This window comes from Bombina bombina, chromosome 4 (assembly GCF_027579735.1).
Source record: "Bombina bombina isolate aBomBom1 chromosome 4, aBomBom1.pri, whole genome shotgun sequence".
NCBI classification, from domain to species: domain Eukaryota; kingdom Metazoa; phylum Chordata; class Amphibia; order Anura; family Bombinatoridae; genus Bombina; species Bombina bombina.
The window spans coordinates 554,343,910-554,364,879 of NC_069502.1; the positions used below are offsets into that span (position 1 = coordinate 554,343,910).

At 41.5% G+C, this 20,970-nt stretch overlaps 1 protein-coding gene across 2 annotated transcripts in view; it reads right to left on the reverse strand.

The window, feature by feature from the left end:
- SNX14 (sorting nexin 14) overlaps positions 1–20,970 on the reverse strand; it is a 517,711-nt gene that overhangs the window by 11,723 nt on the left and 485,018 nt on the right. For both annotated transcript variants that reach the window (XM_053710493.1, XM_053710492.1), the window contains one exon: positions 20,480–20,571. In XM_053710493.1, the coding sequence (XP_053566468.1) occupies positions 20,480–20,571 (92 nt within the window). The remainder of the gene's footprint in view (positions 1–20,479; positions 20,572–20,970) is intronic.

A 20,970-nucleotide genomic window follows, 5' to 3' on the forward strand; every position in this document is an offset into this window, starting at 1 on the left:
TCTGTGAATACTTGTACTTCTTCTCCTGCATGCATGATAGGATGTTTTTTCCTCGCTCCTTGCAGGATTTCTTCCTTATCTTTGAAGCTAAGGAACCGAACAATAATGTCTCTGGGGGGGGCCTTGTTTGGCGGTTTAGGTCTAAGTGCCCTATGGGCCCTTTCAATAGGAATTTCAGGAGCTGAAGGTGAATCCTTAATGATCCTAAATAAAGCCTGCAGATATCCTTCAATGTTTTGTGGAGCTATGGTTTCTGACACTCCACGGAAACGCAGATTATTCCTGCGTCCCCTGTTATCTAGATCTTCCAGCCTGTCATTGAGAAATTGAAGATTGTCAGAGTGGTTCTGAATATCCGCTGATTGCTGTTTCAGAGATGAGGCATTATCGCTTGCAGCTTTTTCAGCTGTGGAAACTCTTGCTTCTAAAGCTGCAAAGTCTTTTCTCAAATCTCCAAAGAGGTTCCGCATTTCGCTCATTACCCCTTTTATATCCTCTTTAGAGGAGAGATGGAGTATGTCCTCTTTTGTAACAAATTGGGAATTATGGTTACCGCTGGATGGAGTTGCCATGTCTGGGTCCTCTTGCTGTCCTGCCATGTTTTCCTCTGAAATTTCTCTATTTGGGCCTATTGGCTTAAGGTAGTGGCTCATGGGCTTAGTAACTTTTGATTTTTCTGTTTTACTAGCTCTTTTATTAGGCATGCCCAGAGAAGGGAAAAGAGAAAAAAAAAAAAAAGGCTGCAGCAATGATGTGGAAAGATGACAGTAGATAGTGGGGTAATGATTCTAGCAAAATCAAAAAATGGCAAGCTGAGAGTGTGTTTAAAAGTTTGATGTACAGCTTACCAAGCCACCTCAAGCCCTTTATCTTTCAGAGCTGGGTCAGGAGAGTCTCCCTTCACTTGTGTTTTAAATTATGAGGCTCAACAATGGCACATGTGCTGCTTCGGGCAGGACTACCTGGCAAGCCACTTATGACCTAGAGCTTTACACTTTGCCGTTGTTAGGCCAGAGGCGCATATCAGTGTGCGCTACCAGATTAAATTATCAAGGACTGGCCAGCCGCTACTGAGCTCCGTAGGCACCCTTTTCAGTCGCTCACCTTGTTTCCTTTGTGCACTCAGCAACAGCCCCAAAGTCCGGTCTGGGCATGTACAGTATGCGGTATCCAGTGAGCCGGATATGCCTCCAGGCCGTAGTGATTAGGTTGCGGATCGCACCCGAAGTGTTCCGGTAAGTACTTCTGCCCTGCTCTCCTGATTGTTCACCGCTCCGCTTCTTCCCCCGATGTCTCGAGATATGCCGGTGCAGAGGTAAGGTATGCCTCCAGGCAGCGATGTCAGAGCTTCAGGTCTCCCCCGGAGTGTTCCGGTGGGTATTTCTGTACTGCTCTCTTGGGATGTTATTCACCGCTCGGCTCCCCAAAGTCCGGTCTGGGCATGTACAGTATGCGGTATCCAGTGAGCCGGATATGCCTCCAGGCCGTAGTGATTAGGTTGCGGATCGCACCCGAAGTGTTCCGGTAAGTACTTCTGCCCTGCTCTCCTGATTGTTCACCGCTCCGCTTCTTCCCCCGATGTCTCGAGATATGCCGGTGCAGAGGTAAGGTATGCCTCCAGGCAGCGATGTCAGAGCTTCAGGTCTCCCCCGGAGTTTTCCGGTGGGTATTTCTGTACTGCTCTCTTGGGATGTTATTCACCGCTCGGCTCCCTTTCTTGAGACTGCTAGAGGTGCCGGTGCAGGGAAAAAGTTATGTAGAATTGCGGTAAAAGGGTCTGGCATGTAAAAAGTAGAAGGCAAGTGTAAGCCCCGTGGGTTTGAAGGCCTTAATTCTATCAACACCCTATACATCCAAAAATGTCGGTTCTCTCCAACGCTTCATATGTCAGGTGGTGCGAGAAGCTTCTCCAGCTAAGTGCATAGGCAAAGCATCTGTATTAACGTGTATCTGTGTCAATATAAGCTATTTTGTCAGTTTAGGTGGCAGGAGCCCTCCTAATGTGCGACCATCTTCCAGCGTGGTCAGGCTCCGCCCCCGAATAAATTCCATTTTAAATAAATATGAAGATTTATCAGCATCAATCTCTGAGACAGAATCCTCTGAACCAGAAGAATCATCAGAATCAGAATGATGATGTTCATTTAAAAATTCATCTGTAGGGAGAGAAGTTTTAAAAGATTTTTTATGTTTACTAGAAGGAGAAATAACAGACATAGCCTTCTTGATGGATTCAGAAACAAAATCTCTTATGTTATCAGGAACATTCTGCACCTTAGATGTTGAAGGAACTGCAACAGGCAATGGTACTTTACTAAAGGAAATATTATCTGCATTAACAAGTTTGTCATGACAATTAATACAAACAACAGCCGGAGGAATAGCTACCAAAAGTTTACAGCAGATACACTTAGCTTTGGTAGGTCCAGCACTAGACAGCGATTTTCCTGAAGTATCTTCTGACTCAGATGCAACGTGAGACATCTTGCAATATGTAAGAGAAAAAACAACATATAAAGCAAAATTGATCAAATTCCTTAAATGACAGTTTCAGGAATGGGAAAAAATGCCAAAGAACAAGCTGCAAGCAACCAGAAGCAATGAAAAATGAGACTTAAATAATGTGGAGACAAAAGCGACGCCCATATTTTTTTAGCGCCAAATAAGACGCCCACATTATTTGGCGCCTAAATGCTTTTGGCGCCAAAAATGACGCCACTTCCGGAACGCCGACATTTTTGGCTCAAAATAACGTAAAAAAATGACGCAACTTCCGGCGACACGTATGACGCCGGAAACGGAAAAAAAATTTTTGCGCCAAAAAAGTCCGCGCCAAGAATGACGCAATAAAATGAAGCATTTTCAGCCCCCGCGAGCCTAACAGCCCACAGGGAAAAAAGAGTCAAATTTTTGAAGGTAAGAAAAAATGAATAATTCAAATGCATTATCCCAAATATGAAACTGACTGTCTGAAAATAAGGAATGTTGAACATTCTGAGTCAAGGCAAATAAATGTTTGAATACATATATTTAGAACTTTATAAACAAAGTGCCCAACCATAGCTTAGAGTGTCACAGAAAATAAGATTTACTTACCCCAGGACACTCATCTACATGTTTGTAGAAAGCCAAACCAGTACTGAAACGAGAATCAGCAGAGGTAATGGTATATAAATAAGAGTATATCGTCGATCTGAAAAGGGAGGTAAGAGATGAATCTCTACGACCGATAACAGAGAACCTATGAAATAGACCCCGTAGAAGGAGATCACTGCATTCAAATAGGCAATACTCTCCTCACATCCCTCTGACATTCACTGCACGCTGAGAGGAAAACCGGGCTCCAACTTGCTGCGGAGCGCATATCAACGTAGAATCTAGCAACAAACTTACTTCACCACCTCCATAGGAGGCAAAGTTTGTAAAACTGAATTGTGGGTGTGGTGAGGGGTGTATTTATAGGCATTTTGAGGTTTGGGAAACTTTGCCCCTCCTGGTAGGAATGTATATCCCATACGTCACTAGCTCATGGACTCTTGCTAATTACATGAAAGAAATAATGAGTGATCTTTATTCTTTTTCTCAATATCGCTAATTCTATGACAGATTATCAGCCACATACGATCATTGCAAGATCACTTGGTATATTTCTCCTTTATTTCAGAGCTATATGATGATTGGAGAGCTCCAAATGTCATCATCAGGAGGGTGGGACTAGTTTCCCCTTAAGAGCCAGTAAGTGAGCAGCGCGCTCACCCTTTGAAAAAGCCGTTCGGGTGAAACATGTTAGGGACGTTAGGGATATGGTGAGGAATCCTGGAGCTCCTGTGTTTTTAGATTAGCCTCTGATAGCTGTGATAAATTTGGTTGGATTTAAATGTTAACATTATGACCGGTTGGTCCCAGCATATAGTTTATGTTTTTGCACTTATGTAACTTATTCCGCTTTTGGCACTATTAACCCAATATGGGGAACTATAATTACTGATATCGCTCTGTGTACTTTAAATTAATCTGGGCATATTTAATGTGTTACCTTGAGCATTTCATAGGCATTTGCGTGTCCCCGGAACTGTACAATATACTTTACATAGCCGGATAAAATATAGACACTTTGCGATCTTCATACATTTAAAAAATAATCTGCCATAAAAACTCGAGCAGCTCTGAATCATTATGTAATTGTATGAATCGCTAAATACTATAGCTCAAGTACTTATACCAAGTCACAAGCTAGGTTTCGATCCCTGCTGCAGTTTTGCTTTTAGATAAATAGTGCTACACAGAAGCACTACACAACACAAGCCCAATCTTGTGTTCGTTAAGAATAATCTTTATGTTAGCTGCCACTGTATTATAAGATTGAAACCTGGTCACTGTAAACACGCTACACGTTAAACTATAGAAAAAACACAGTATATAATTCTCTAATATTAAGTGCCTACTTGTCACATCAACTCACCTTCAAACATCAGTGTTCTATATTCAAATTAAGCTATAAGCCAAGTCACACGCTTAGTTACAAATTTGGGTACGAGCTAAAGTTATAAACCAAGTTACAAGCCAAGTAACAAGCCAAGCTATAAACTTTTGTTCAAACTAAGTTACGATTCCTGCTACCATCATATTTTTGGACAAATATAAACATTTAGCAGTGTTATCTAATGAAAGTACAATTTTTGCCTTCTGCTAATATAACGGCTCTGTAAGCTGCCGCCGCATATGTACATCGCATCAAGCAGTTAAACTTCACCAGCCTTGACTGTGTACTTCAATCTAACCTCCTAGTATCTATAATATAACTAAATATGTCCATTATTAAGGTATAGATTTTGAAACTACACGGGTGGCCATTCAATTTAGTTACTATGAACACTTGTTACTTTGCGAATATTGGATACTTTAAGCTGTAACTTTTATTAATATATATGATATACTTGGTGAGGATCTCATTACTTGATAAAAAGTGGAAACTTGTGCTTATAAAAGCCCAGTATATATACGCTTGCTTTTCTACTAGTTCCAGTTCTGACTAATAAAAAGTACAAGACACACACTTGGAGACTAACTAATTATGTGCCAACGCAGTATTATATACCTAGCTTAACAGCATAAAAGTAGTAACTAGCATACTCAATCTTTGTTGTACCAAACACAGGATTTAATATACAATACCTGTGAACTGTTTATATAAGTTACCTTTTAGTAATATATTCAGTTCAATAATACAGGAGTATCGGCTAGCATACTTAAGTATTTGGTTCACATAATTACCTGTGAACTGAGTGTACACAATATTACTTTGAAAGCAATACTGGCACAAAGATCAAATATTTAATTTGTACCGCAATTTGGTAGAGAAAACAAGCACATAAGCGATTTACACTGTAGATCTAACTATTTTATTTCCACTATATATTTGAGTTTCATCAGTAATAGTACAACTAAGTACATAAACGCTTTGTATGTAATAGCATCTCGTCAGATACATTAAAGCTCGATTTTACTATATGCCCACATATAACTTATACAATCACATACCAACCTATTGTGACTAGGTCATATAACCTTCAGCTTTGGAGTGTGATTTTAAAGTACCAATTCCAGCATTTTAATGTCTATTATAGAAATAAAAGTTATGTTTTAACGTAGAGCCAGCATACTCACTTAACAAGCTCAGTTACTCTATATGCTAATAATAGGGTCTTTCTATAATTGTAAATTCAATCTATATTAACCCTTAGAGTGTTTAACATGTAGTCTTTTCAGTCAGAGTCTCTCTCTACTGTACCGTCTTTGTAAGTTGAATACTACATAGCACCTACCCCATTTAACTAAGATACCCAGGGATAAATTCTCCCAATGACTTAATATAGGGGGGTATAAATATAGAGTGTAAACACATATTCCTGTCAGTAGTGCCGTTGATACTCTCTTTGTTCTTTGACCCCTTCCTGAGTAGTTGGGTAAATAATTAATTGATACTGCCATACAGAAAGTATCACTGTTTGATGAAATAGATAGGAATTTGTCTTTACAGAGTGATCTAGTAAGTCTTTAATAAAAGCTCTGTGTGTATATATATATATATATATATATATATATATATAGTCTTTAATAAAAGCTCTGTGTGTATATATATATATATATATATATATATAAAAGTAACAAAAACTTGCACTCGCTGGTCTTTTTTCAAAAACACACTTTACTGTGACGTTTCAGAGACAGAGTATCCCCTTCCTCAGTGCAATAAATTTTAATACAGTTAAGAATTTTTTTTAAAAGATAAATTTCCCATACAAATGGGTACTCACAAAAGAGCCCTCAATCAAATGAGGTAAGATGCAGGCACAAATGTACAAGTTAAATGTGCCACTCCTTTAGGTTGGTTGTAATCCAAGGATTTTCTCCCTCAGGCTTGCAAGGTATACTGTTGTCACTGCTCAGTAGTAGTGATTAATAGCGTTAGTACTCACTTAAATGGCCGAAAAATAAATGGTTGAATACCTAGGCTTACCAGAGTCACCACACATTCACTAGTGGTATACTGTGTCTCCAGTTTCTGCCTAAGCCGTATATTTACAAGAACGTTACACAAACAAATGTTTGCAAGAACCGCCAGAAGCCCAGCATCGGCGTGACGTGACGTAAGGTCTCTCTAGATTATATCTGCTCAGTCAATGAGAAACTCTTGCCTACTTATAAGACAGTGCATGTGTGGCTGCAACCTTCATAGCAAAGGCCCCTTCCCTAACAACCTTAACTGACAAAAGTGAAGGTCCTTCAAATGCTCATAGTTTAGTGGACATGGACCTAGTACAGGAACCTTGGTGTGGATATTGTTATTTGGTTGGAGGAACTGATTACTTTCTTTGTTACATGGCAAATTGTGAAAGCTGTCGCTCCTGCAGGGCTCCATTATTATGTTTTTAAAGGGCAGACATGCTGGTTATTACTTTGTCATTCTTGCAGTCTGAGACTTGGGTGAATTCTCTTATGGATGGTTCAGACATAGTGGTTGTGGAACCACAGTGTGTAAAGGAACTACCTTGCAAATTTAAAAAAAATTTGGAGGACTGATTATGCACATAATCTTAAAATACATGTCTTCTTAAATGTCTACTTGTTATACTGTTGGTTTCTTTTTGTTTATAGAGCCCTCTTATGGTCAATGACTTTATGCTTTTTGGTTTTTCAATTTTCCTATAAGCTAGTTTTCACCCCTTATACTATAAATCCCCATATATTCCCAGAATTTCTTTGTAATGAAGATGTTATTGTCTTGTAGGAAAACTTTACTAATGGTTATTTTTCAGTGTGATAAATGTATTCTTCATTTGACCTGTACCTAGGCAAAGTTTAGGAACTAGGTTCTCCCTCCATATATGGTTATAGAAATGGTCAAAAATGCCTGGTAAATCACAGTACATAATTACATAGCATGTCTTCAAGATGACCATACTTTAATCTGCAATAGCAACTAACGCTACATTATGCCAAATGATATGGTATTTTAGCCAACAATGTTATATTTTGCACTTTAGTATGTTTTTCACTTTGTGTATTACATATATAGGGCTATACTAAAGGTGGAGTGCAATAAAAAACGCAAGGTGTTCGTGCACTCGGTCTCATGCAAAGAATAATCCTCAATTTGGTACTACAAGGGGATGGTTAAAACTTTTAACTAAAGAATCTTAAAGGCAGCTGAAACGTTTTTAGCTCGCCCTATACTTTTAATGTATAGCACAGGGAGTGTCATTAGTATGCTCATAGTACATGTGGTGCATTAAATGTGTTACTGCTGTAAAATGTAAAAACCTGAAGAAAAGGATTATCACTTTATCAGTTTCCATTACAGATTTTATTTGTAGAATTTAAAAGATATAGTATATAACTACAGTTTGTTTCAATTAAGTTTTTTGCTTAAATTAACATTTTTAATTTTCGGTTTGTCATATCAATGCAAAAAATTGAAACAGTAGCTATTGCACTCAAGCAATGTTAATTCACAATATCACTATTTTTGAGCTCCACTTGTAATGTAGGTGATAATGTCTAGAAGGGCCCTATCTAAGCACGTTTGATGTGCTCCCTGTTTCCGTTTTTTTATGTTTTAGCTTGCTCTCATAGGCCGTATATGGGACTGCCTCATTAAGGTAATATCTACTAATATTAATGGTCAGATGGGTGCTCATAAGTGGTTATTGTTTATTACAAATATAAATAAAGTTTAAAAAGGTGAGACATTTCTAAACTGAATCCTTCTGATATTTTCTCTGCATGCTGTGTCCTGCAGGACATTACTATTTTTATAGTGTTTCCTTTTGATCATCCGTCATAGTGTGTTCTGCTGAATATTATCTAAAGATGTTTTGCTGACAATACCTGTATTCTACCAATAAATCCTCTATCAGATTTTCCAGGCAACTTACTTGATCAAAACTCTACTGGCCTGTAAATTTAATTACCGTTGCCACTGCTTTAGCTCTGTCCCTGCGTTTGTCATGTCTAAGGCCTGATGGACTTGCCAATATATCAGAATGCAGTAGTCATCTTTTAAAGCTCCTAAAATTTATGTTAGCTGTTTCCTAGATACCATGCTAAATGCTGGCCTGATGTTGTTAGCCTGTACTGTGAGGGAAGAAACATAATTTATGCTTACCTGATAAATTTATTTCTCTTGTAGTGTATCCAGTCCACGGATCATCCATTACTTGTGGGATATTCTCCTTCCCAACAGGAAGTTGCAAGAGGATCACCCACAGCAGAGCTGCTATATAGCTCCTCCCCTCACTGCCATATCCAGTCATTCGACCGAAACAAGCCGAGAAAGGAGAAACCATAGGGTGCAGTGGTGACTGTAGTTTAATTAAAATTTAGACCTGCCTGAAAAGAACAGGGCGGGCCGTGGACTGGATACACTACAAGAGAAATAAATTTATCAGGTAAATCTCTTGTTAAGTGTATCCAGTCCACGGATCATCCATTACTTGTGGGATACCAATACCAAAGCTAAAGTACACGGATGATGGGAGGGACAAGGCAGGAACTTAAACGGAAGGAACCACTGCCTGTAGAACCTTTCTCCCAAAAACAGCCTCCAAAGAAGCAAAAGTATCAAATTTGTAAAATTTGGAAAAAGTATGAAGGGAAGACCAAGTTGCAGCCTTGCAAATCTGTTCAACAGAGGCCTCATTTTTAAAGGCCCAGGTGGAAGCCACAGCTCTAGTAGAATGAGCTGTAATCCTTTCAGGAGGCTGCTGTCCAGCAGTCTCATAGGCTAAACGGATTATACTCCGAAGCCAAAAAGAAAGAGAGGTTGCCGAGGCCTTCAGACCTCTCCTCTGTCCAGAGTAAACAACAAACAGGTTAGATGTTTGGCGAAAATCTTTAGTAGCCTGTAAGTAAAACTTCAAGGCACGGACTACGTCTAGATTATGCAAAAGACGTTCCTTCTTGAAGAAGGATTAGGACATAATGATGGAACAACAATCTCTTGATATTCTTGTTAGAAACCACCTTAGGTAAAAACCCAGGTTTTGTACGCAGAACAACTTTATCTGAATGAAAGATCAGATAAGGAGAATCACAATGTAAGGCAGATAACTCTGAGACTCTTCGAGCCGAGGAAATAGCCATCAGAAAAAGAACTTTCCATGAAAGAAGTTTGCTATCAATAGAATGAAGGGGTTCAAACGGAACCCCTTGAAGAACTTTAAGAACCAAGTTTAAGCTCCATGGAGGAGCAACAGGTTTAAACACAGGCTTAATTCTAACTAAAGCCTGACAAAATGCCTGAACGTCTGGAACTTCTGCCAGACGCTTGTGTAAAAGAATAGACAGAGCAGAAATCTGTCCCTTTAAAGAACTAGCTGATAATCCTTTGTCCAAACCCTCTTGGAGGAAGGACAATATCCTAGGAATCCTAACCCTACTCCATGAGTAATTCTTGGATTCACACCAATGAAGATATTTATGCCATATCTTGTGGTAAATTTTCCTGGTGACAGGCTTTCGTGCCTGTATTAAGGTATCAATTACTGACTCGGAAAAGCCACGCTTTGATAGGATCAAGCGTTCAATCTCCATGCAGTCAGTCTCAGAGAAAGTAGATTCGGATGATTGAAAGGACCTTGTATTAGAAGGTCTTGTCTCAGAGGCAGAGTCCATGGTGGAAAGGATGACATGTCCACTAGGTCTGCATACCAGGTCCTGCGTGGCCACGCAGGCACTATCAATATCACTGATGCTCTTTCTTGTTTGATTTTGGCAATCAGACGAGGGAGCAGAGGAAACGGTGGAAACACATAAGCCAGGTTGAAGAACCAAGGCGCTGCTAGAGCATCTATCAGTGCTGCTTCTGGGTCCCTGGACCTGGATCCGTAACAAGGAAGCTTGGCGTTCTGGCGAGATGCCATGAGATCCAATTCTGGTTTGCCCCAACGGAGAACCAATTGAGCAAACACCTCCGGATGGAGTTCCCATTCCCCCGGATGAAAAGTCTGACGACTTAGAAAATCCGCCTCCCAGTTCTCTACACCTGGGATATGGATCGCTGACAGGTGGCAAGAGTGAGTCTCTGCCCAGCGAATTATCTTGGAGACTTCTGACATCGCTAAGGGACTCCTGGTTCCCCCTTGATGGTTGATGTAAGCCACAGCCGTGATGTTGTCCGACTGAAATCTGATGAACCTCAGTGTTGCTAGCTGAGGCCAAGCCAGAAGAGCATTGAATATTGCTCTTAACTCCAGAATATTTATTGGGAGGAGTTTCTCCTCCTGAGTCCATGAACCCTGAGCCTTCAGGGAGTTCCAGACTGCACCCCAACCTAGAAGGCCGGCGTCTGTTGTTACAATTGTCCAATCTGGTCTGCGAAAGGTCATACCCTTGGACAGATGGGCCCGAGATAACCACCAGAGAAGAGAATCTCTGGTTTCCTGATCCAGATTTAGTAGAGGGGACAAATCTGTGTAATCCCCATTCCACTGACTGAGCATGCATAATTGCAGCGGTCTGAGATGCAGGCGCGCGAATGGCACTATGTCCATCGCCGCTACCATTAAGCCGATTACTTCCATGCACTGAGCCACCGTGGGGCGCGGAATGGAGTGAAGAACACGGCAAGCATTTAGAAGTTTTGATAACCTGGACTCAGTCAGGTAAATGTTCATTTCTACAGAATCTATTAGAGTCCCTAGGAAGGAAACCCTCGTGAGAGGAGATAGAGAACTCTTTTCTTCGTTCACTTTCCACCCATGCGACCTCAGGAATGCCAGAACTATCTCTGTATGAGATTTGGCAATTTGAAAGCTTGACGCCTGTATCAGTATATTGTCCAGGTAAGGAGCCACCGCTATGCCTCGCGGTCTTAGGACCGCCAGAAGTGAGCCCAGAACCTTTGTAAAAATTCTTGGGGCTGTAGCCAACCCGAATGGAAGAGCTACAAATTGGTAATGACTGTCTAGAAAGGCAAACCTCAGGAACTGATGATGATTCTTGTGAATCGGAATGTGAAGGTAGGTATCCTTTAAGTCCACTGTGGTCATGTACTGACCCTCTTGGATCATGGGTAAAATGGTTTTTTTGTTTAGGATCTTTAAATCCAAAATTGGTCTGAAGGTTCCCTCTTTTTTGGGAACCACAAACAGATTTGAATAAAACTCCTGTCCTTGTTCCGTCCGCGGAACTGGATGGATCACTCCCATTACAAGGAGATCTTGTACGCAGCTTAGGAATGCCTCTTTCTTTATCTGGTTTGCAGATAATCTTGAAAGGTGAAATCTCCCTTGTGGAGGAGAAGCTTTGAAGTCCAGAAGATATCCCTAAGATATGATCTCCAACGCCCAGGGATCCTGAACATCTCTTGCCCACGCCTGGGCGAAGAGAGAGAGTCTGCCCCCTACTAGATCCGTTGTCGGATAGGGGGCCGCTCCTTCATGCTGTCTTAGAGGCAGCAGCAGGCTTTCTGGCCTGCTTGCCCTTGTTCCAGGACTGGTTAGGTTTCCAGGCCTGCTTGGATTGAGCAAAAGTTCCCTCTTGTTTTGAAGCAGAGGAAGTTGATGCTGCACCTGCCTTGAAATTTCGGAAGGCACGAAAATTAGACTGTTTGGCCTTTGATTTGGCCCTGTCCTGAGGAAGGGTATGACCCTTACCTCCAGTAATGTCAGCAATAATTTCTTTCAAACCAGGCCCAAATAAGGTCTGCCCCTTGAAAGGAATGTTGAGTAATTTAGACTTTGAAGTCACATCAGCTGACCAGGATTTGAGCCATAGCGCCCTACGCGCCTGGATGGCAAATCCGGAATTCTTAGCCGTTAGTTTAGTCAAATGAACAATGGCATCAGAAACAAATGATTTAGCTAGCTTAAGAGTTCTAAGCTTGTCAACAATTTCAGTCAATGGAGCTGTATGGATGGCCTCTTCCAGGGCCTCAAACCAGAATGCCGCCGCAGCAATGACAGGCGCAATGCATGCAAGGGGCTGTAAAATAAAACCTTGTTGAATAAACATTTTCTTAAGGTAACCCTCTAATTTTTTATCCATTGGATCTGAAAAAGCACAACTGTCCTCAACCGGGATAGTGGTACGCTTTGCTAAAGTAGAAACTGCTCCCTCCACCTTAGGGACAGTCTGCCATAAGTCCCGTGTAGTGGCATCTATTGGAAACATTTTTCTAAATATAGGAGGTGGGGAAAAGGGCACACCGGGCCTATCCCACTCCTTACTAATAATTTCTGTAAGCCTTTTAGGTATTGGAAAAACATCAGTACTCACCGGAACTGCATAGTATTTATCCAGCCTACACAATTTCTCTGGCACGGCAATTGTGTCACAGTCACCCACAGACTGAAGCTCTCCGTCCTCAGGTTCTGCATATTGTGACGCAGTATCAGACATGGCTCTTACAGCATCTACGCGCTCTGTATCTCGTCTAACCCCAGAGCTATCGTGCTTGCCCCTCAATTCAGTCAATCTGGATGACAGGGTATTATTCATGATTGCAGCCATGTCCTGCAAAGTAATCGCTATGGGCGTCCCTGATGTACTTGGCGCCATATTAGCGTGCGTCCCTTGAGCGGGAGGCGAAGGGTCCGACACGTGGGGAGAGTTAGTCGGCATAACTTCCCCCTCGACAGACCCCTCTGGTGACAATTCTTTTATAGATAAAGACTGATCTTTACTGTTTAAGGTGAAATCAATACATTTAGTACACATTCTCCTATGGGGCTCCACCATGGCTTTTAAACATAATGAACAAGTATCCTCTGTTTCAGACATGTTTGTACAGACTAGCAATGAGACTAGCAAGCTTGGAAAACACTTTAAAGCAAGTTAACAAGCAATATAAAAAAACCTTACTGTGCCTTTAAGAGAAACAAATTTTGACAAAATTTGAAATAACAGTGAAAAAAGGCAGTTACACTAACAAAATTTTGACAGTGTATGTAACAGGTCAGCAGAGCATTGCACCCACTTGCAAATGGATGATTAACCCCTTAATAACAAAAACAGAATAATAAATGACAAAAACGTTTTTTAAACACATTCACAACAACTGCCACAGTCTACTGTGATTGTTACCCTCCTCAAACACGACTTTGAAGCCTTTTGAGCCCTTCAGAGATGTCCTGTATCATGCAGAGGGAAGCTGAAGGTCTCTGTCAGTATTTTTATCTGCACAGAAAAGCACTAAAATAGGCCCTTCTTACTCATATTGCAACAGTGGAAAGCCTGTTACTAGGCAAAAAACAGAATTTATGCTTACCTGATAAATTACTTTCTCCAACGGTGTGTCCGGTCCACGGCGTCATCCATTACTTGTGGGAATATTCTCTTCCCCAACAGGAAATGGCAAAGAGCACAGCAAAAGCTGTCCATATAGCCCCTCCTCAGGCTCCGCCCCCCAGTCATTCGACCGACGGTTAGGAGAAAAAAAGGAGAAACTATAGGGTGCCTTGGTGACTGTAGTGTATAGAGAAAAAAACCTGTTCAAACCTGATTAAAAAAACCAGGGCGGGCCGTGGACCGGACACACCGTTGGAGAAAGTAATTTATCAGGTAAGCATAAATTCTGTTTTCTCCACCATTGGTGTGTCCGGTCCACGGTGTCATCCATTACTTGTGGGAACCAATACCAAAGCTTTAGAACACGGATGAAGGGAGGGAGCAAATCAGGTTACCTAAATGGAAGGCACCACGGCTTGCAAAACCTTTCTCCCAAAAATAGCCTCCGAAGAAGCATAAGTATCAAATTTGTAGAATTTGGCAAAAGTGTGCAGAGAAGACCAAGTCGCTGCCTTACATATCTGATCAACAGAAGCCTCGTTCTTGAAGGCCCATGTGGAAGCCACAGCCCTAGTAGAGTGAGCTGTGATTCGTTCAGGAGGCTGCCGTCCGGCAGTCTCATAAGCCAATCGGATAATGCTTTTCAGCCAGAAAGAAAGAGAGGTAGCAGTAGCTTTTTGTCCTCTCCTCTTACCAGAGTAAACGACAAACAAAGATGAGGTTTGTCTAAAATCCTTTGTTGCTTCTAAATAGAACTTTAAAGCACGGACTACATCTAAATTGTGTAACAAACGTTCCTTCTTTGAAACTGGTTTCGGACACAGAGAAGGAACAACTATTTCCTGGTTAATATTCTTGTTGGAAACAACTTTTGGAAGAAAACCAGGCTTAGTACGCAAAACAACCTTATCTGAATGGAACACCAGATAGGGTGGATCACACTGCAAAGCAGATAATTCAGAAACTCTTCTAGCAGAAGAAATAGCAACCAAAAACAGAACTTTCCAAGATAGTAACTTAATATCTACGGAATGTAAAGGTTCAAACGGAACCCCTTGAAGAACTGAAAGAACTAAATTTAGACTCCAAGGAGGAGTCATGGGTCTGTAGACAGGCTTGATTCTGACCAAAGCCTGTACAAAAGCTTGTACATTTGGCACAGCTGCCAGTCGTTTGTGTAACAAGACAGATAAAGCAGAAATCTGTCCCTTTAGAGAACTCGCTGACAACCCTTTATCCAAACCCTCTTGGAGAAAGGAAAGAATCTTAGGAATTTTAATTTTACTCCAGGAGAATCCCTTGGATTCACACCAACAGATATATTTTTTCCATATTTTATGGTAAATCTTTCTAGTCACAGGTTTTCTGGCTTGGACCAGAGTATCAATCACTGAATTTGAAAATCCACGCTTGGATAAAATCAAGCGTTCAATTTCCAAGCAGTCAGCTGCAGAGAAACTAGATTTGGATGTTCGAATGGACCTTGTACTAGAAGATCCTGTCTCAAAGGTAGCTTCCATGGTGGAGCCGATGACATATTCACCAGGTCTGCATACCAAGTCCTGCGTGGCCACGCAGGAGCTATCAGAATCACAGAGGCCTTCTCCTGTTTGATCCTGGCTACGAGCCTGGGAAGGAGAGGAAACGGCGGAAACACATAAGCTAGGTTGAACGACCAAGGCGCCACTAATGCATCCACTAGAGTCGCCTTGGGATCCCTGGATCTGGACCCGTAGCAAGGAACCTTGAAGTTCTGACGGGACGCCATCAGATCCATGTCTGGAAGTTCCCACTCCCCCGGATGGAAAGTCTGACGACTCAAATAATCCGCCTCCCAGTTGTCTACTCCTGGGATGTGAATTGCAGATAGATGGCAGGAGTGATCCTCCGCCCATTTGATGATCTTGGATACCTCTCTCATCGCCAAGGAACTCTTTGTTCCTCCCTGATGGTTGATGTAAGCTACAGTCGTCATGTTGTCCGACTGGAATCTTATGAATCCGGCCTTCGCTAGTTGAGGCCAAGCCCGGAGCGAATTGAATATCGCTCTCAGTTCCAGAATGTTTATCGGGAGAAGGGACTCTTCCCGAGACCATCGACCCTGAGCTTTCAGGGAGTCCCAGACCGCGCCCCAGCCTAATAGACTGGCGTCGGTCGTGACAATGACCCACTCTGGTCTACGGAAACTCATTCCCTGAGACAGGTGATCCTGAGTCAACCACAAACGGAGTGAGTCTCTGGTTACCTGGTCTACTAGAATCTGGGGAGACAAGTCTGCATAGTCCCCATTCCACTGATTGAGCATGCACAGTTGTAATGGTCTTAGATGAATTTGAGCAAAAGGAACTATGTCCATTGCTGCAACCATCAATCCTACTACTTCCATGCACTGAGCTATGGAAGGCTGCAGAATAGAGTGAAGAACTTGACAAGCGTTTAGAAGCTTTGACTTTCTGACCTCTGTCAGGAAGATCTTCATTTCTAAAGAATCTATTATTGTTCCCAAAAAGGGAACTCTTGTTGACGGAGACAGGGAACTCTTTTCTACGTTCACCTTCCACCCGTGAGATCTGAGAAAGGCTAGAACAATGTCTGTATGAGCCTTTGCCTTGGAAAGAGACGATGCTTGAATTAGAATGTCGTCTAGATAAGGTGCCACTGCAATGCCCCTCGGTCTTAGAACCGCTAGAAGGGACCCAAGCACCTTTGTGAAAATTCTGGGAGCAGTGGCTAAACCGAATGGAAGAGCCACGAACAGGTAATGTTTGTCCAGAAAGGCGAACCTTAGGAACTGATGATGATCTTTGTGGATAGGAATATGTAGGTACGTATCCTTTAAATCCACGGTAGTCATATATTGACCCTCCTGGATTGTAGGTAAAATTGTTCGAATGGTTTCCATTTTGAATGATGGAACTCTGAGAAATTTGTTTAGAGTTTTTAAATCCAGAATTGGTCTGAAAGTTCCCTCTTTTTTGGGAACTACAAACAGGTTTGAGTAAAACCCCTGACCTTGTTCCACAGTTGGAACTGAGTGTATCACTCCCATCTTTAACAGGTCTTCTACACAATCTAAGAATGCCTGCCTCTTTATTTGGTCTGAAGACAAGCGAGACATGTGGAACCTTCCCCTTGGGGGCAGTTCCTTGAATTCTAGAAGATAACCCTGAGAGACTATTTCTAGTGCCCAGGGATCCGGAACATCTCTTGCCCAAGCCTGAGCAAAGAGAGAGAGTCTGTCCCCTACTAGATCCGGTCCCGGATCGGGGGCTACCCCTTCATGCTGTCTTGGTAGCAGCAGCAGGCTTCTTGGCCTGTTTACCCTTGTTCCAGCCTTGCATTGGTATCCAAGCTGGTTTAACCTGGGAAGCGTTACCCTCTTGTCTAGAGGCTGCAGAGTTAGAAGCCGGTCCGTTCCTGAAATTGCGAAAGGAACGAAAATTGGACTTATTCTTAGCCTTAAAAGGCCTATCCTGTGGGAGGGCATGGCCCTTCCCCCCAGTGATGTCTGAAACAATTTCTTTCAATTCTGGCCCAAAGAGGGTCTTACCTTTGAAAGGGATATTAAGCAATTTTGTCTTGGAAGATACATCCGCCGACCAAGATTTTAGCCAGAGCGCCCTGCGCGCCACAATTGCAAACCCTGAATTTTTCGCAGCTAATCTCGCTAACTGCAAAGCGGCATCTAAAATAAAGGAATTAGCTAACTTAAGTGCGTGAATTCTGTCCATGACTTCCTCATATGGAGTCTCCATATTAAGCGACTTTTCTAGTTCATTGAACCAGAAACACGCCGCCGTAGTGACAGGAATAATGCACGAAATAGGTTGGAGGAGGTAACCTTGCTGAACAAAAATCTTTTTAAGCAAACCCTCCAATTTTTTATCCATAGGATCTTTGAAAGCACAATTGTCCTCAATGGGAATAGTCGTGCGTTTGGCTAGGGTAGAAACTGCCCCCTCAACCTTAGGCACTGTTTGCCATGTGTCCTTCCTTGGGTCGACCATGGGGAACAATTTCTTAAATATAGGAGGAGGGACAAAGGGTATGCCTGGTTTCTCCCACTCCTTATTCACTATGTCCGCCACCCTTTTAGGGATCGGAAAGGCATCAGGGTGCACCGGGACCTCTAGGAATTTGTCCATTTTGCACAATTTTTCTGGAATGACCAAAGAGTCACAATCATCCAGCGTAGTTAGTACCTCCTTAAGTAAGGCGCGGAGATGCTCTAACTTAAATTTAAACGTCACCACATCAGGTTCTGCCTGTTGAGAAATTTTTCCTGAATCAGAAATTTCCCCCTCCGACAAACCCTCCCTCACTGCCAATTCTGACTGGTGTGAGGGTATGACAGATAAATTATCATCAGCGCACTCTTGCTCTACTGTATTTAAAACTGAGCAATCACGCTTTCTTTGAAATGCTGGCATTTTGGATAAAATATTAGCTATAGAATTATCCATTACAGCCGTTAATTGTTGCATAGTAACAAGCATTGGCGCGCTAGATGTACTAGGAATCGCCTGCGCGGGCATAACTGGTATTGACACAGAAGGAGAGGATGAAGAACTATCCCCACTACCTTCATTTGAGGAATCATCTTGGGCAACCTTATTAAATGTGACAGTACTGTCCTTACTTTGTCTGGACGCCATGGCACAATTATCACATACATTTGAAGGGGGGACCACCTTGGCCTCCATACATACAGAACATGTTCTATCTGAAGGTACAGACATGTTAGACAGGCTTAAACAGGCTAATAATGAAAAAAAAAACGTTTTAAAACAAAACCGTTACTGTCTCTTTAAATTTTAAACAGAGCACACTTTATTTCTGAATGTGTGAAAAACTATGAAGGAATTATCCAATCTTTACCAAATTTTCACCACAGAGTCTTAATGCTTTAAAAGTATTGCACCCCAATTTTCAAGCTTTAACCCCTTAATTGAGGAAACCGGAGCCGTTTAATCAAATAACAATTTTTAACCCCACTACAGTCCCAGCCACAGCGTTTGCTGCGACTTCACCTGTCCTTAGGAGTTATACAATACCAAATTAAGCCCTCCAGGAACGTTTTCAATGATCACCAGACCCTCTCACATGCAGCTGCATGCACTGCATCCAAAAGAAACTGCGCAGTTATGGCGCGAAAATGAGGCTCTGCCTACTATAGTGAAAGGCCCCTCTGACTGGACTGGTGTCTAAACAACTGCCTGGCGCCTAAAAACGTTCCCCCACAATAAATGTTTTATAAATCACCTCAGATTACATAAAAAACTTAAATAAAGCAATCGATTTAGCCCACAAGAGTGTCAACCAGTGTATAGCCCATAATAAGCCTTCATTCTGTTAAGAGTCTAAGAAAATGGCTTACCGATCCCCAAGAGGGAAAATGACAGTCTTCTAGCATTACACAGTCTTGTTAGAAAATGGACTAGTCATACCTTGAGCAGAAAAGTCTGCTAACTGTTCCCCCAAACTGAAGTTCTCTGGGCTCAACAGTCCTGCGTGGGAACAGCAATTGATTTTAGTTACTGCTGCTAAAATCATACTCCTCTTTTAAACAGAACTCTTCATCCCTTTCTGTTTTAGAGTAAATAGTACAACCGGCACTATTTTAAAATAACAAACTCTTGATAGCAGAATAAAAAACTACAACTAAACACCACATACTCTTCACCATCTCCGTGAAGATGCTACTTGTTCAGAGCGGCAAAGAGAATGACTGGGGGGCGGAGCCTGAGGAGGGGCTATATGGACAGCTTTTGCTGTGCTCTTTGCCATTTCCTGTTGGGGAAGAGAATATTCCCACAAGTAATGGATGACACCGTGGACCGGACACACCAATGTTGGAGAAATCAAGCCAGCCATGTGGAAAAAAACTAGGCCCCTATAAGTTTTGTCACCAAACATATATAAAAACGATTAACATGATAGCAAATGTTTTATATTACACTTTTATAAGAGTATGTATCTCTGTTAATAAGCCTGATACCAGTCACTATCACTGCATTTAAGGCTTAACTTACATTAATCCGGTATCAGCAGCATTTTTCTAGCAAATTCCATCCCTAGAAATATGTTAACTGCACATATCTTATTACAGGAAAACCTGCATGCTATTCCCCCTCTGAAGTTACCTCACTCCTCAGAATATATGAGAACAGCAAAGGATCTTAGTTACTTCTGCTAAGATCATAGAAATCACAGGCAGATTCTTCTTCTAATGCTGCCTGAGATGAAACAGTACACTCCGGTACCATTTAAAAATAACAAACTTTTGATTGAAGTTAAAAAACTAACTATAATACACCACTCTCCTCTTACTACGTCCATCTTTGTTGAGAGTTGCAAGAGAATGACTGGATATGGCAGTGAGGGGAGGAGCTATATAGCAGCTCTGCTGTGGGTGATCCTCTTGCAACTTCCTGTTGGGAAGGAGAATATCCCACAAGTAATGGATGATCCGTGGACTGGATACACTTAACAAGAGAAAATTATATTTACCAACATGCAACTGACAAACTAATGTTAGAAGTTGATAATATATATATATGTATAATGATACATCTGGGTGCTTTTTTTGAACAATAATATATTTTATCATGCATTTTACATTTCATGCAGTAACACGTCTCTCATATTAGCACATACGTTTAATTGGAATTCATCAAAATAAACCTACTTGTTTGTTAAGAACAGGTTGCTGTAAACCATCAAAAAGTAGTCTAATGCCTTCATACTTCGCTTCTTCTCCAATACACTTCCCTATTAAATCTAAAGGATAAAAAAGAATTAGAAAATAAAACCACCCACAGAATAAATGTATTTTGCATAGAAAACAAACATACATAAGTATGTAGTAGAAACATATTCAGTATTATATAATCTTATGATTGCTGGAACAGGTATGATCCCCTCCCAGAAGTTTGAAAGGGCTCCTACAATTGTCTTATATACCCTTCCTTTTATGCCTGCTCTAAGTCTTTGCAAGAGCTGAGTGAAGTTGGCATCCCATGTAATTAAATTGTAAATACAAATATACCGTACATTGTGCAACATTTGGGTCAGATTTGTTTCCAAGATATTGCACTTTACAGTTTAGCCCATGTGACAATCTCTGCTCACTTTCCACCCCATGTAATTAAATAATAAACATAATATACGACTTGTTTG